The 17,019-nt window shown below is 40.1% G+C and overlaps 1 protein-coding gene across 2 annotated transcripts in view; it reads left to right on the plus strand.

Moving 5' to 3' along the window:
• The window catches only part of FYCO1 (FYVE and coiled-coil domain autophagy adaptor 1), a 34,519-nt gene that overhangs the window by 13,930 nt on the left and 3,570 nt on the right, over window positions 1–17,019 (plus strand). The window contains exons 5-18 of one of the 2 annotated variants that reach the window (XM_010712950.3): window positions 214–320; window positions 1,194–1,337; window positions 1,815–1,908; window positions 2,541–5,171; window positions 6,017–6,109; window positions 7,109–7,227; window positions 8,513–8,680; window positions 9,100–9,249; window positions 9,594–9,784; window positions 10,135–10,279; window positions 13,629–13,688; window positions 14,328–14,423; window positions 16,201–16,411; window positions 16,858–16,967. In XM_010712950.3, coding sequence (XP_010711252.1) covers window positions 214–320; window positions 1,194–1,337; window positions 1,815–1,908; window positions 2,541–5,171; window positions 6,017–6,109; window positions 7,109–7,227; window positions 8,513–8,680; window positions 9,100–9,249; window positions 9,594–9,784; window positions 10,135–10,279; window positions 13,629–13,688; window positions 14,328–14,423; window positions 16,201–16,411; window positions 16,858–16,967 — 4,319 coding nt within the window. The remainder of the gene's footprint in view (window positions 1–213; window positions 321–1,193; window positions 1,338–1,814; window positions 1,909–2,540; window positions 5,172–6,016; window positions 6,110–7,108; window positions 7,228–8,512; window positions 8,681–9,099; window positions 9,250–9,593; window positions 9,785–10,134; window positions 10,280–13,628; window positions 13,689–14,327; window positions 14,424–16,200; window positions 16,412–16,857; window positions 16,968–17,019) is intronic. The other variant, XM_010712951.3, reaches the window with a different exon arrangement.

The following is a 17,019-nucleotide window of genomic DNA, read 5'->3' on the forward strand; positions in this document are numbered from 1 at the left end:
TTACAATTATAAATCTGTCATTCAAAAAGATTTGTCCCAATTACAGTACTAGGAGAATGTATCTATCAGTGCCAGTTCTTATTACTTCCTTCACAGCTAGTGGCTTGTTGTGTCTTTTTTGTGTATGTATGTATGTAGACTGTCTTCATCATGCCTCTCTACATAATTGCAACCAATATTCAGGTGTTTCTCTCTGTGGTTCCTCTCTTCCAGCTACGAACATCTCTTGGGAAAGGAAGAGCATTTCTGCGTTACTCCCTCGTTCATCAAAGGCTTGCAGATACCTTACAGCAGTGTTTTATGAACACCAAGGTGACGAGGTGAGTAGAAAAGTAGCTTGCTAACTAATAACTGTTTGCTCACTGTGAACGAGCAACATGACCCAGTAGCTACTAAGAGAAATTGAAACCTTTCCAAATGGTTAGCTTACAGGACTGGTAATAGGATACAGAGGATAATAGACCTTCTAGCCTGGGTCACTGGCTCATACTTATCTTAGACTGGTAAATACTGAAAGTTGTTACAACTGAATGCTTGTAAAGTGGATGGTATAGATGCATCTATATGTGGGCTTTGAAGGTGACATTTTTATAAGCATTGAAGATCCTTGGCTGGATCTTGTGTACTGTCTATCATAAGGGAGGATTAATTTGCTAGTGTTGCACAAAGCTTCAGGAAGCATTTACACATATTCTGGCTTGTCAGACAGAGGAACAGCTTGCTCCAGCCAACAAACACTGAAGACAGCTTATACTTAATTGGAAGGGACACTTGCAAGGCTTTTAGAAAAAGCCAACTCGTTGTACAATGTATTTAACTTTGTATGCTGTTTTCTGTCCTTTATCCTTGACATATTAAGTGTGTGCTTTATGTATTTAGTGTGTGATTGTCCATTGTATAGTAAGTATTTTGTCTTGTCAGTGTTTTGCCCAAGCACTAGAGCAAAAAATGTTTTGTGCAGGGACTCCTTTAATGATATTTCTGTGAACTTCATTCAATCTGTTTGGTTTCATTCGTACCAAAGGATTGCTTTCAGTTTATACTTAAAGTATCATGCCAGTTTTTTTCTGAGTAAGAGTGAATAACGATGTTTTTGTTTTTGTTGTGGGTTTTTTTTTTTTGCAAGTGAAACTGCTGCTGCTTTTTTATGTATGAATGAATACTACTTCTGTTTTTTTGTTTTTGTTTTCAAGTGACTGGTACTATGCACGAAGCCCATTTCTGAACCCCAAAATGAGTTCTGACATTGTGGGTCAACTCTATGAGCTCACTGATGTTCAGTTTGACTTGGCATCACGAGGCTATGATTTAGATGCTGCTTGGCCAGCATTTGCAAGGTAAGAACACATTGTCACCTTCTGCTTTTAAACGTAGGAAAGATGTGTTGGAGCAGGTATACACTTTCTCTATGTAATTAGTTAATGACCAAATTGGTATTTTTCCAGACCAGTGGAAAGTATAAAAACTTGTAAGTTTGATCCAGATCCATGCCTATCAGTGGAAGTTTTCCAGGGCTGCATGCTGCCACCGTCTGGTTGAGCATTCACCACACTGTAGTACAATTTCACAAAGCTAAGTTGCACTGATTCATGTGAATATGGGAAGCCACAGCTACCAACCTCCTAATCCTTTCTAGGTGCTTTTGACATTCCTATTTTGTTTTCCATCAGCTTCAGTGGTTTTTAGCCCAGACAACAGGCACAGTTATGAATGGTAGTTATAACTAGACAAATCTTAGACACAGCAGTAGAAAGATGTGTACGTATGATGTCTTTAGTCTTCTCTTACATATTGTATCTCTGTGTGATCAACAGGAGGACGCTGTCCTCACTTGGATCTTCAGCATACTTATGGAAGCCCCCAAGTCGCAGTTCCAGCATGAGCAGCTTAGTGAGCAATTACTTGCAGGTAAGCAAAATACAACTAAATGTATAGCAAAGGAAATCTTTAAATAATGGTATTATTCCAAAGAGATTGGAAGTTTTATGATAATTATGACTCATAATGGTAATCTACAGAAAGAGTACTTTAAATAAAAGGCAATTAAAATCAGTCCAGTAGCTGATTCAAATGCATGCCAATCTTGTAGATGAAAAAAATAGATATATTCAGAAGGCAACATAAAGATAGGTATGTTTTCATTTATTTTATGTGAAAACATACCCCTTCTTCTCTTGTAGTTTTACAACTCCAGCACGGAAGGTCACTGTGCATTAAGAACCTGAATTTGCTATGACTTGAACATAGCATGTATAGTTCCTCTTGAAGCTGGTAGATCTACTTTTTTTTTTTTCTGGGTTTAATCTTCATTGCAAGCTTACCTTACACTAACAAATCAAAATAATTTTTAAAAAATTAGGTGTTCAGATGTTAAGGTGCTACATACTATAACAATACCTCCTCAGTGTTCTTGTCATCACCAAAAAACAAAAGCAAAAAGTTAAGCCATCCTGATTTCTGGAATGTTTGAGTCTTTTTCTTTGAAAAATGCAGCTCTGCTTCAAGTTTTAAAATCTTTTTTTCACATTCTGCTTGTTTAGGCTCCAGAGTTTCCCTCCAGCCCTGATGCAAATAACTCACTAAATGCTGAACACTTTGAGGGCTTTGAAGAGATGCGTGTAGAACTTGACCAGGCTGAGCTGAGGCAGAAAGAACTTCAGAGAAGTATTCAGCAGCTAGAAATGGAAAACCAGGAGCTCCAGGCAGCTGTCAGCCTTCAGAAAGAACAGTTGCAGCTAGAAAAAGAGAAGAGCAATAACTATAGTGAGGAGAACTCCCGTCTGACAAAGATGATCACAGAGTTACAGAAGCAGTGTGAGGTTTCACACTCCACTCAAAGCACTGTTCATGACCTGCAGAAATGCCTTCAATCGCTGGAACTGAATGCCGCGGAGCAGCAGAAGGAGTATTCAACAAAGCTGGCGCAGTTGGCAACCAGTAAGGAGGATTATGCCTCAAAACTGCAGCTGTTGAACGAGGAGTTGGAGGTCTGTAGGGCTTTAGTTGCTATGAAGGAGCTTTGCATTGATGAGCTTAAAGCAAAGCTAAGTTCCACAGAACAGAAGAATCTCAACCTCCTCGCAAAAGTTGATGCTGCCTTAGAGGAAAAAGGACAGCAAGCTATGGCCCAGTGTGACTCTGCCATACAGATACAGGCATTATTAGAGAAGCTTCAGCAGACAGAAAAGGAAAAGGCAGAGATGCAAATACTTAGTGATGAACATACACATCAGCTGAAAACTGCAAAAGAGCAGCTGCAGCTGAAAGAAGAGGCACAGAAGGAATTGGAGTCCAGATATAATCGCCTTGCTGCTGATTCCAGAGAAGAGAGTGAAAAGCTGCTGAGGAGCCTGGAAACCACGAAAAAAGAAATGGATGCACTTCAGAAGGCCCTGACTCTGAAAGAAAAGGAGATGGCTGAGCTCCAGACCCAGGTAATGGGGTCGCTGGCTCAGGTGGGGTCATTGGAAAAAGATCTTGAGGAGGCAAGGAAAGAAAAAGAGAAACTCGAGGAGGAGTATGGTAAGATGGAAGGGGCACTTAAGGACGAAGCCCAGTCACAAGCAGAAAAAATTGAACAACAGGAGAGTCATTTAAAAAAGGTGAGTGAGACTGTGTGTAGCCTTGAGAAGCAAAAGCAGAAGCTCTTGTATGAGAAAGAGCATCTCAGCCAGAAAGTCAAGGAGCTGGAGGATCAGATGAAGCAGCAAAACTCTGAAGTAAATGAAATGAGTGAGGAGAGCAGGAAGCTGAAAACTGAGAACGCAGATTTGCAGCAGTCCAAGAAGAAGATGGAAGAGAAGCTGAAAAATTTGGAAGCCTCTAAAGATTCTCTGGAAGCTGAAGTGGCGAGGCTGAGGGCCTCTGAGAAGCAGCTTCAGAGTGAGATAGATGATGCCCTTGTGTCAGTTGATGAAAAAGAGAAGAAGCTCCGCAGCCAGAATAAACAGCTGGATGAAGATTTGCAGAATGCCAGGAGACAAAGACAAATTCTGGAGGAGAAATTAGAGGCTCTGCATTCAGACTATAGAGAATTAAAGGAAAGAGAAGAGACCACCAAGGAATCTTATGCCTCACTTGAAGGACAGCTGAAGAGTGCTAAACAACACAGTTTACAAGTAGAAAAAAGCTTAGACACTTTGAAGGAGAGCAAGGAGTCACTCCAGTCACAGCTTGCAGAGAAGGAAGTACAGCTACAAGACATGGAGTTCCAGTGTGAGCAGCTAAGAGCAGAAGCTGAAAGACATAGGAAGAAAGCTGAGATTCTTGAGGTAGAAAAGCTCAGTGTTGAAAATACGTGCCTTCAGCAGACAAAGCTTATTGAATCCCTCACATCGGAAAAGGAATCAATGGAAAAGCACCAACTACAGCAGGCAGCTTCTCTGGAGAAGGATGCAAAAGAGCTGACCTCCAGGCTTACAGTAAGTGAAGAGCAGCTACAAGTCAACCGAGATGAAGTGTCTAGGCTGCAAACAGAACTCCTTGACCTGCGAGTCAAGCTTCAGCAGACCACTGATGAGAGAGAGCAGTTGAAAAGTAAGCTGGCAATCACAGAAACTGTCTTGGGGGAGCAGAAAGTGCTTGTCCAGCAGCTGAAAGAGCAAACAGAGTCCCTCAACAGAAACCATGTGCAAGAACTGGTGCAATGCAAAGAAAGAGAAGAAGTGCTGGAAAGAGAACAGGAGACAGTAGCCCTCCAAAAAACTGAGCTGGAAAATAATTTGCTGAGTCTAAAGGAAGAACTCTCCAAGGTTAAGCAGTACTTGGAAGCTGCTAGAATGGAAAATGTAGAAAACAAAGATCTCCTCCATAGGACCAACACAGATATGGCTGAACTCGGTATTCAGATTTGTGCCTTGTCCTCTGAGAAGGTGGATGCAGAAGAGCAGTTAGCCCAGGCCAAAGAGAGGCTCAAAGAATTGGAAGAACAGGCAGCAGCGCAACAGGAGAAACTGAAGCATGACATCTCTAGTCTCAGACAGGAGAACAGGAACCTACAAGAGAAACTAGAGGAGGCTCAGATATGTGTCTCAGCTGTCCCAAGTCTGCAAGCACAACTGGAGACAGCAAAGAAACAGGCACAGAGCTTTCAGGAGACCAGCCAAGAAGAGCTGTCTGCCATAAAATTTCAAATGAGCACAGAGATTCTAAATTATCAGACAAAATTCAAGGTAAATTAATGTGATTATTACTGCTGAAAGAGCTGTGCAGGGTTTCCCCTGCTTTATCGTCTGCTCCAGAAATCACAGGGTGAAATCCTGGGGTTTATGTTGGCCAGGCTCTGAGACTAGCATGCGACTAGCCTTAGCCTGGGAATCTAAAAATGTCTCAACATGGAATGGCCTGGCTTGAAAAGTACCTCAAAGATCATCTGTATGGATGAGCTAGGATGGCGTGGAGATAATTTAACTCTTGGTATAATGTGCAGATAATTCCCTTGTCTGTTTTTGTGTTCAGCTGCTCAAGGCAGCAGCCAGTAAAACCACAGTTTTTCTTCCATAAAATCAGAAGTTAACCCTGTATATGTGAAATGACATGCCTAGTGGTTAAAGACTTTATTGTGTTTGTTCTGCCATTCTGAGACAGAGTCTAAGATTAATCAGTTAATCAGGGCTCTATGCATGCCACTGGTACTATCCAGAAATCCCACCAGTTTGAGAAGATAATGTACATTCGTTTATGTTTCTTCTTCATAAACACTTTTTAAACCTCAGTATAGAATCGTGGATTCATGAGTATGATTTGGGCTACCTGACTCTTCTGAGGCCCGTTAAGCTAAACTGCCTTTTTGCTGACAGCTGTAATAGCCCATAGCAAGTAACATCAAACCACAGCTAGTCTGTGACCACAGAGGGTTCTTGAGTCCATAAGCTGGGTTTCTCACAGCTGTATTTCATGAGTGTTGCTTTTATACCATACAGGGCAGTATGAGTGCTCATGATTCAGGATTGGAAATGTTTTTAAGTGAAGTGGGGGCAGCTAAGAATGCTAACTTCTGACTCGATCTGTCTGCTAGGCTGCCAATGAAGAGTGTGGGAAACTAAAAGAGCAACTTGAGGAGCAGAAGAGACAACAGCATGCTACAGAGGAAGAGATTGCAGGTTTACAAGTAAGTGCTTGATCTGATTAAGCAAAGACACAGATTTTTGTGTCAGCATGCATTAGTGTTAAAAAGGGAGAAAGAAGGCAGCATAAATGGGTGTGAGTCTAAGAATGTCCTTGAATAAATACAGGTGTAGCAGTCTAAAGTTGTCCATGGAAATGGAAATTATTAAAATCACAGTGGTACTTAGGACTTGTCCTGCTTTTAAAGTTAGTCAGGTTTCATGTAGGACCTGTGCATGTGCATATTAGTTAAATGGGGGATGCAGGAAGGTATCTGTCTTACACCCATTCCACACAGTCACACATTTGGATCCAACAGTTTGCAGGCTGCAAGGAGCATCAGAGAATTGATCTGACTGAGAAGTAGCCCAGCTGGAAAAAAAAAGCCAAGGGATTTTTGTAATGTATGTATTGAACAGTGGAATGGGAGTGTCATGCTGAAGTGTGAGCAAGGGATAGGGAAAGAGAAGAACTAAGGTTATTGAACCTGGCCATGCCTGCTGCCGGGTATTCGTGAGCCTACACAGTGACAGTGCTGTGTCAATACGTGCCTTGAGGACTCAGTTTGGCAGTTTTGTCTGCAGAGGCTAGCCATGAAATGAGTTCTTGGTTTTATTGTCCTTCATTCTCCATATAGCTTTAATGAACAGAGTTCTTTTTTTCACTTCTAGATGGTGAAAAAAACTTAATAATGGCTTATTCCTTTGCCATTATCTTTGAGAGATTTTGCTTGGTATGGAGACAAAAGCTGAAATGACAGAATAATAAGAATTGGAGGCACTGCTTAATACCATCTTACTTTTGAGTTTATCCCATACTCAGTGTGACAGAAATAAGCAATCACTAGTACACAAATAATTTATGTCTATGTAAACAGTAATATCTTAATTGGTGGTTTGGCTTTAACTGTCTCTTTCAAAGCATTATTTAGATGTGTTGGTAACAGTCCAGTGCTTGGTGAAGTGTTGTTTTTATATGTCAGTAAATAAAAATATTTTACTAGGCTGAAAACACAAGTTTGTCTAGAAAGCTGGAGGAAACAAGAGAGCAGCTGTCTGAATTGCAATCTGCTCGGCTGCAAAAGGAAGAGGAGGTGACATCTCTGAGAGAACTCTTGGAAAGGTGAGAGTTCTAGTTCTTTTACACAAGCCATTAACTGAAAGCTGAGTGAGGGGCCAGTAAGTGAAGCATACTGAAAATTGCTGTGGTGTGTGTGTATATATATATATATAAAAAGCCTGGTACCCCAGGTTTTATATAGGGGAAATAATGCATGGGTTCTGTGGGTAGTATCAAATTGATGCTTCAGACATGAAACACATAAATTATACAGCACACATGAATGTAAGGTTTAGATTTTAATACTTGGTTAATTTAGTTAATGATGTAAATTTATTGTCTCTCTTCCTTTATGAATCTGCAAGAAATTTCATACACCTTTTACCTTGTAGTTTAGTAATAAAATTTAAAAAAACTTTTTTTTTTTTTTAAAGAAGAAATCACCATTTTTTGACAGTTTGTTTTTCTCTCCTTTCCTTGATGCTTCAGGCTCACAGTGAGAATTATTTAAATGGGACCACATCCTGCATGTCTTATCTTAGCAGCTTTCTGGCAGTCCAGAACAGATCTTGAGTCATGAGTACTGATGGGTTAACAAAATCCTGTGTATTTATACATTTTTATGCTGATATCATCTATTTTCATGGGAAGGCTGGTGATTCTTACCTATGATGGAAATTGTCAGTACAAAACTCAGCAAAATACTTGAATTCAACTGAATTAGCTGAGTCTGTTCAGACTAGCTGGGCCCTTTGTGTTACGCTGCTGAAGCATTCCATTGCTAGGACTAAGTACTCAACTTAGAATATCATCGAGCCACAACCTGCATTCTGCAAAGCTTTCTGGTGACACTCCTTACCACTGACTGAGCAAACTGAGGTCTCATAACCTTATGGTTTTTAATTGTTCTGTGTTTGAAGAATATCCTGAGAAACTGTTTTGCTTTTCTTTTGTGAACATGAAGGCTATAGAGGGGTGTTAAATGTTTTTTTGAGTGCAGCCTGCAAATGCTGGGCAGCCTGTGTCTATAGGACTTTGTCTCTTTCGCTCAGCTTGCAGCTACTAATGACGTTAGTTTCAAAGGACACTGATTTTGTTCCCTGTGTAGCAGCCATTGTAATGTTTGCTATAAGCAGGGCATCCAAGAAATTACTGATTGCTGACTGTGTTCACTGGATAACAAGTCTATGTGCACTGTCAGTGATGCAGAAAACTGGGGAGATTCTGGTTAGGTATAAAAAAAAAAATGTGTGCTGAGAACAATTTCATTGATACTGCATTCCACGGGGAAGTCTTGAATGCACCTGAACTAACAAAAAGATTTTAAATCACCTTTATATTTGATCAGGACCCAAAAGGAAGCTGATGAAGCAAAAAAGCAGGCCCTGGATTACAGTGAGAAACTCAGAAAGGTGGCAGCAGACAAAGACAGCAATGACCAGAAGTTGTTTGCTGAGCTGGATGACCTGACAAGAACAAAACAGTTCCTTGAAGAACGTTTAATAGAACTTATCAGGTTGGTATAAAAACAAACATCAAGCAGAAATTAAAATCCTAGCTTAGGACTATAAGGGATACTGCCTAGGTGGTTCACTCCTGTATTCCTGATTTGAAGATGCAGATAATAGCAAAGATCATAAGATTAAATTTTACATTTCCTTAACAAAGTCAAAAATATAACAACAGTGCAATCTCCTTAATTTCCTGTCTGTTTGCAAAAGCACGTAATTCTCTGCATGACCTGTATTTTTCCTCCATTCCCAACAATTTCAATAGGCTTCATGATCTATCTTCATCCCTGGAAGTTTCTCAGAAATTACAGAAAAAGCAATTTTTGGTGATGAAGTTTCACTGGCATTCAAATTGAGGTTAGTTAACAGTAAACGAGCATGAATAATTTATATGCTTTGCATTTCTGTAACTGTCTCTCTGTAGAGATAAGGATGCTTTGTGGCAAAAATCAGATGCTCTGGAGTTCCAGCAGAAGCTTAGTGCAGAGCAGAAGTGGCAGGGTGACACAGAGGTTAACCATTGCCTGGATTGCCAGAGGGAGTTCTCATGGATGGTGCGCCGACACCACTGCAGGTCAGTTTGCTGAACTCTGTTGTGCTGTTCAAAATCAAAATCCGCTATGAGCATTTACACAGATGAAATACTTTATAAAAATAAAAATAGAAATTGCTTATTTCTAGTAAAACCTGTGAAATCTGCAAGTGTTTTTACCAGAACCCATTAGTGATCTAAATGATTTTGAAAAACAAAACTGTGACATACAGCATGGTGTGTATCATGACCTCTGCTTTGGAGGTGACATTTGGGCTTTTCCAGAGAGTGAGACCATTATGACAGAGCCCCAAGCTGTGTCATGTAAATGTGTTCCACCTGTGTGTGGTACTGTTCTAACACCCTTAGTTTTGAATAATTTCTAGAATGTGCGGTCGCATTTTCTGCTACTATTGTTGCAACAACTACATGGTGACAAAACCTGGTGGGAGAAAGGAGCGTTGCTGCAAAGCTTGCTTTAATAAGCCCAGAGTGATTGTGGACAATGCAGATGATTCTGGATCCAGTGCCAACCAGGAAGGATCCCCAGGCTCATTGGAGTCACCAGTGTCACCAGGTGAGAGGGCTGTTGGTTAGTGTGCTTTTTGCATGCCACTGAGAAGTAAGTAGGTGTCTTAGACATTCTCTACATGGCCACCTCCGGTTCCAGGGACCTTCATATTCATGGACTGTTTTCCAGGTTAAATTGGTCCCATCATTGTGTTTGAATGGTATTGACAGAATTCTGTATGTGTGTTAAATGTGTGTCTGTCTGCCTGAGGATTACAGTTGGTTCTTGGTAGTTCCCTAATGCTTCTGCAAAGATAGAGGAATGGCCTAGTCTTACTCTTAAGGATTTAGGTTGCTTTTTGTTTTCTGAGCTAGTTAATATTACTAATGTTTCTTTAATGTCCTTTTATGGCACAGTTGCAGGCGAAGCCTCTAAACCACCAGATGATGCAGCATTTGATATAATCACTGATGAGGAGCTGTGCCAAGTACAAGAATCGGAGTCACTCCACAGTGAAAGTCAGATGGATAGAGATTCTCTGGATCAAAGCGTGACAGATCTGTGAGTAAACACTGTTTCGTGGAGAGGGAGCTCTTCTGAATTTTGCTTGTTAGGGTTTTTTTAACCATTCAGTATAGGTAACCAACCTCTGCATACATAGGAGAAGACACATCTGTGCTCAGTGACATGTTCACTACACAAGATAATTGTGAGCCATTTGTGCAGTCAGCATCAAATCTAGTAAATCCAGAAGCTCCACCATAGCCCTCCAGCTTTCTCTACAGTGCAAAGGAGTAGTCCCAGTTCTGTGCTCACCCAGACCAGCTGTTACCATTAAAATCAATGAGCAGGCTGCCAAATGTTGCTGGTTGTTCACACCTAATTTATAATAAGAGCTAAATGATTCTATCGGATTCACAGATTCGCTGTTACTTATTATAAAGAGAACGAGGAGAGGGAAATAAGTAAATATCTTTTTGTGACACTCTTCACTGAATTGAGTGTGAAATAATTGGTCTGTCTCTATAGGATTCCTAAATACTTAAAAGATACTGCTTACAGAGAAGAAAAAGAACTGGAAATGTGCAGCTAAATCTGACAGAGATTCTTTTTTTTTTTTCCCTCCATAAGAAAATTAGAGTAAACACAGCCTTCAGTAAGTTTTTTTTACATCTGTTTCTACATAAGTTAGCAGCAAAGAGAATCTAAGACCATCTGGATATCTGAATACATGGTTTGAAAGGTACACTGAAGTACTGTAGCTTGATGTATGTCCATGCTTATATAAAGCTATTGTTCAAATATTTTCAAATGTTCTCCAAAAATTTCATTTTGTATAATGCATCATCTTTCAAAACAGTAATTTTTGCCAATACGTGTTTCTTGAAAAAGCTACAATTTTTATATATCTGAGCAGGGGGGAAATAGAGCAATTTCACCTAATTTTATACTTCTTTTGCTTCTGAGAGGAAAAGCAGCTTGTTTTGAGAGCAAATACCTCACAGCTGAAATCAGATAGGATTACATGTAGAGCTGGCTGTAATCTCAGTGACCCCTAGACAACACAGTATTTAGGATCTCAGGGGTAGACGCTTGCCAGTATTTCTAGTACTGATTGTGATAATCATTGTTGCTACTTCCTGCTGGGGATGGGGCTGAAAAGCACCCTGATAGTCCCAAGTTGCTTATTTTGAAATCTATTTTCTGAACTTCTTGCAAACACTGTATTTGTCTAATGATTGACAGCTGTCTTAATCACAGAGTCTTGCCAAGCTTCTTCCATATCACAACAATGAAAAAATCTTGAAAGATTTTGCATGTTGTCACTTGGTGTACAGAGATATCCCTTTACTTTGATAATTTCCTAGCTAGCTTTCTCTGGTTTTCTGGTTGCTTTCAATCTTACATACAGAGTTCAACAGTTTTAAGGAAGGCCATTTTTTGTGGGAGGAGGGTGGGGTGGGTTTTTTTCCTTCATACTAGATGTAGCATAGTTAAATCCTAAAAATTCTGAGAAATAGTTGGGATTTCCTGCATACCAATGTGTGGGTCACTCACAGCATGTAGTGGCAGATCTTCAGGTTCATTCATTCTTTTTCCTCAGCTGTCTGCACGTCACTTTCACACACCCAGATATGTCATGAGTCTGCTATGGCCCCTCTGCCCACTTCTGCCCATGTGTATTCCTTCATACACAGTATTCTTGTGTACTCTGTCTCAAACTCATAGAGCTCCATATCCTCCATGCTTCATCTCAAATCATTCTCTTCCAAGAGTTGTCAGTGCATCCTTTCTTCTAACCCTTCACTGACTAGGTGTTATTTTTTTCTTTTCTCTTTGATGGGCTGGAAGGGAGGGTAAATAACTAATTTAGACTGCCTGACTTGGATCTGACCTGCTTGCTAGCAGCAAGCCCAGTAAATCACTTATGCATTCCATGATAACATCTTCACCTTTTGTCTTGGCATTAGAGGCATTTGCAGAGGTGATTCCTGGACTAAGCAGCAGTGAGGGGGCTTTGCATATCTTCCACTCTCCATTTCAGGTTTCTGATTTTCACATAACTCAGTAAGATTCTGACTTTGGATGACTAAATTTCTTTCCTGAAGTCACTGCACTACTGACAGCAGACAGCTTATGAGCTTTTGCTGCTCAGCCACATGGAACCAGCCACTCGGGCACTTAAGCTGCAGCTCAGGTGCTTGTGAGACAGAAAATCTTCAAGAGCAAAGTTGAACCAGCTGTTTTCAAGTTTGAGTTCTGAAAAGGTCCTTTTGTTTATAATGTCAAAGCCTTTCATGATGTTGGTAACAGGATTTTTAGTATCATTTGGGATAAATGCTTTCCACATACAGGAGTAGTCCTGCTGTACTAGACCATGCAGTTGGGAGACAGTGACTAACTGTAGAGACCTGAGGGAAAGCATAAGAATAGGGTAAGGATGAAGTGATTTTTTTTTTTTTCAAAATGCAATTCCAGCCTCCAGCAGTCTGTGTCTCAAGGATTCTCTGAATTGTTCTGTTGTTGTAGGCTTTTCCATGCTTCAGTTCTTCCTCCTTATCAGCCCCAATTCATTTCACTTTTAAAAGAGAAGGAAGAGAAACTGGATTTCAGCAGATCCACCAGAGGTCTGCGCAGTGGTGCATGCTCATAATGATCCCCTGGCTGCCACCTAGCGTGAAAAAGTCATACAGGAAGAAACGCTACTGTCAGGGGGACAAGAACAGCTTGTGGGATTGCATCAAAAGCTGCTCAAGGAATGAGAGAACTTGAACGCCACAGATAACAGTGCTTTATCAGTTCAGGAAATGTGTTAGAGAGTGGGTAAAGTTGAATATGCAGTTTTATTAGCAGTCACAACAGTAAATTCTTCCTAGTTTCAGCCAGTGGTGTTATGATGTAATGATATAACAGTTGAATGCGTAGCCCACTAAGCTCATGTATGACTGCATGCACTGATGCAATATATCCAGATGCTGCTAATGACCAGATGGACGCACTGTTACCTGGGGTTGTTCTTTCCCTTCCCAGTATTGCTTGCAGAGCAAGATCCCTTAGGATTTAAAAGGAATTGCTGAACAGTGCATTGATTTTGAGATTAGTCTACAGAAAGTGTAACAATTCTGCCCTTGCTACATGATTACACCTTATTGTTCAAAGGCACATGTAAGTGATGTCACGTTTTATTAGATTCCATTGACTTTTGAATGAACCAGCTGTTTGATTCTCTGTATGTAAGTGCCTCTGGCATTTTCTGGCGGAATGTCAGCCTGTCTTAGTTACCAGCCTGCTGCAATGCAGAGAAGCAAAGTATCAGTTAGAGAAGCTCTAACTCACTTGGAAACTATCAGAATTTATTTACTGACTCTCAAACTCATTCTTTTCTTTGCTGCTTACATCTCTGCCTCAGCCCTGTAACTCATAGTTGGTGGTATTCCAGAGTGTATCCAGTGCATCTGCCTTTTTTGAGGTAAGGAGTAGATAAGAGATTCTTCCTCTTACCATGGTGTGTAGGAGGCACACAGCTTTGTCATCATGTGGCAGCTTCTTCAGTGTGTTTGCTTGAATCATCCAATATTTCTTGTATGGAAAGAAGATGTATGATAGTGATTCTATGTGAGAAAATACATTTTGTGTACCATGTGTTAGAATAAGGAGCTGGAGAATGTATTTGTAAAATGCCTCACCAACTAAATCCAGGACAAATGTCATATCTCAGGGGAAGGTTTGTTTAAGAGATGAGTCCAGACTGTGCTGCTTGTCTCTGCCACCCAAGTCTAGATTTTCACCTTTCATGAAAGCTTTTAAACCTGGCACCATCTCATTAGGGAGTTTATCTTAAAACTGTTGAAGGGGTGTTCTGGATGCATGCATTCCTCTTAGCTCATGAAGCCAGGATAGAAGCTGTTTGCATTTTGCATGGTGGTTAGCAGAACAGGGCTGCAGTTCTGCCCTGGCAGTTTTGTCATTAGAATGTGCAAAATATAAATTACGTAATTTGTCATTGTGGCTATTAAATCATTTCTGTTTAAGGAAGACCTGAGCTTCCAAATAATACTTGACTCCATATTATTCAGAAAATCATGGCTTTCTTTTTTTCTTCTCCTAGAAACAGCACGTGTAATTCTTCAACCTTTGATGAATCAGAAGAGTGGCAGGTTGCTCAAGATGCTGAGATAAGCTTGTTGAAGTCAGGAGAAATCATGTAAGCAGAGCAATTTCATTACCACCAAACTGAAAGCATAAAGGCTGAACTCAGATATCAGCTATGTGAATGTGTTGTGCAGACTCGTGGAAGCTCAGATTGATTGTGTCCCACAGCAGAATTTGGTCTGAGGAGGAGCAGAGAATGTATCTCAACTAAGCAGAGCAGCAGCAATGAGCCAGGTCCTTTCTCTTAAAAAACTTACATGCAAGTGGGGAACAAGAAGAAAAGATTTGGATCTGTGTCACATCATAAAATCTTCCTTCCTGTTCTCATTGCAGGAGGTGTTGTGAGCAGAGAGGGGGCTTAGAGGGAAGTCTGCATAGTTCTGATAATCTCTGAAGAAACTGTAAGGCAAAGGCTACTTGGGCCTTTGTGATGGGGAGGGAATTGGTGAGCTTTTGAAGTACGTGCCTGTTATTTATTGGTAACCCCAACCTATTGCCTCACAGGAACTATCTTCCTGGTTGATTCTTGATTGGCATAAAATGTTCAGCAAATGATCTCTCAACCTCTGTGAGCTGTGTGCACACAATTTTTGCATGTACTCTGCTCAGAAATTGACTGTTACATGCAGAAGTGACAGAATGTCATTTTCACAGCCACAGAGGGAATCTAATGCACAAAAACACTCATGACCTGGAGTTATTCCCCTTTGCTCACCATTCTCTTAAGCCTCGGTTGGAAATGCTGGCCTTTTGTGGTGAATGTTTCAAGCTTGTTGCTACTATTCAGAGAACCAGCAAAATAATTTAAGTGGTAGTTGAGCTGCAGAGCAAAACCAAGAGTTATCATTAGTTTGTTTAAATTAAAGATCTGTTGAAACAATGCAGTAGCTATTTCAGCTAAGGGGAAAAGTAACAATGTAAATAAAACTTAGTATAAAGCTTTATCTCTGAACAAATTACAGAAGTTATAGTAAATGAGCTGTCCAGCCACAATGACTGGTAACTGAACTCCTTACTCTAGGACAGGAAATCGTCATGGTGACTGAGTGGTATTTTATGGCAAATGAGTTGATTTTTTGCTTGGGAAACAATTTATTTGGCCTGAAGGGTGATGTGTTAGATCAGTTTTAGTTAGGATAACATAGGTGAGCTACTCAGCTCTTAGAAACTACTGGTTTTCCCTGAAGAAGGCAAGCAGCATTCTTCTGTCAAAGGTCCCTACCGCTTTCAGTCTGAAATAGATATCAAAATGAAGTAGGCTAATAAAATGCTTCAGGAGTCAGGATCACCTAGATGCCAAGTACTTCCTTTTTAATTGGAGGGTCATTAAATCAGCTTTTATCCAGCTTATTTGGGTAAAACAGAGCATGCAGTAAGAGCTCCAGAGGATCTAGACAAAGCAGTTGTTTACATTCCATCCTTCTGCCCTCTCTGAACTCTTGATCCCTGTTTTCTGTACAAATAATGTCTAGATGAGAACAATAAATTGACAAATTTCTGTTTACATTTCTGTGTGAAAGGAACAGTAGAGGGCAGCAGACATTTTTAAATTACAGGAGCTCTAAAAAGCTTTATTCAAGAAAGATTTTTCTAGTTAAAGTGAAATAAATAAATAATATCCATATTTGCTAAAACAGTGAAAGTGCTTTCATCTTTTCTACAGTTCTTGCTTTCATCCAGGGCTGAATTTTCCTGCGTATGGTTAGACCTGTTGAAAGTTGCTGTGGAGACTGCCTCGAATAAACAGAAAATAAAAAATGATGATTACTATTTTTGTCACAATTATTAGATTGGATCTCTTCAAGTGACTGTATTTTTCTCACTTACAGGGTCAAATTACCCCTTACAGTGGAGGAGATTATAAATTTTGGGGAAGGCAACAGAGAATTGTTCATCAAATCCAGCACTTACAGTATCATTCCCATCACTGTTACAGAGGTTGGGCTAACAATTAGTTGGATATTTTCATCAGACCCTAAAAGCATCTCCTTCAGCGTCGTCTACCAAGAATCAGAAGACACACCATTGGATCAGTGCAAAGTAAGGCTGTTATTTCCCTGTGGGATCTTTAGTTTCTTTACTGCTTTAGAAAGTGTAACATATTTCAATAGTCTCCCCAACTGATTTCCACAATAGTGCTAATTGCTATTGCATTGTAAGGAGTTCTTTTTTCCAATTATGTTTTCCTGGAGGCAGAGCTACATCTTTAATTATTTAACATTGCCTGCAAAAGTTGAGTTGAAAAACCCTATAGCTTTTACTAGTCTCATCATCACTCACTATTATTAAGCAAAAATAAGTGCTCAAGCTTGCAAAATTCTTCTTTTCTTCCTCCTCAGTATAGCTTGATTTGTAGCTGCTTAGGGCTGATCTTGCCAGGCTCTTAAGCAGAGACTACAAGGAAACAGATAAATGGATTGGATTGTTTGAATTTCTTGAAGTCAGATGTGTGTTTAAGGGTATTGATGATTTGTACTGAATTCCAGGTTCTTATTCCTATGACTCGCTGCAATTCTCATAAGGAAACTATCAGAGGACAGATGAAAGTCAGAAACTCTGGAATCTACACACTGATATTTGACAACACATTTTCTAGGTAGGTCCTACCTGAGTGTAAAAAGTGAAGTAAACTTACTTTTACAGGCTAT

This window comes from Meleagris gallopavo, chromosome 6, assembly GCF_000146605.3.
Source record: "Meleagris gallopavo isolate NT-WF06-2002-E0010 breed Aviagen turkey brand Nicholas breeding stock chromosome 6, Turkey_5.1, whole genome shotgun sequence".
Lineage (NCBI taxonomy): Eukaryota > Metazoa > Chordata > Aves > Galliformes > Phasianidae > Meleagris > Meleagris gallopavo.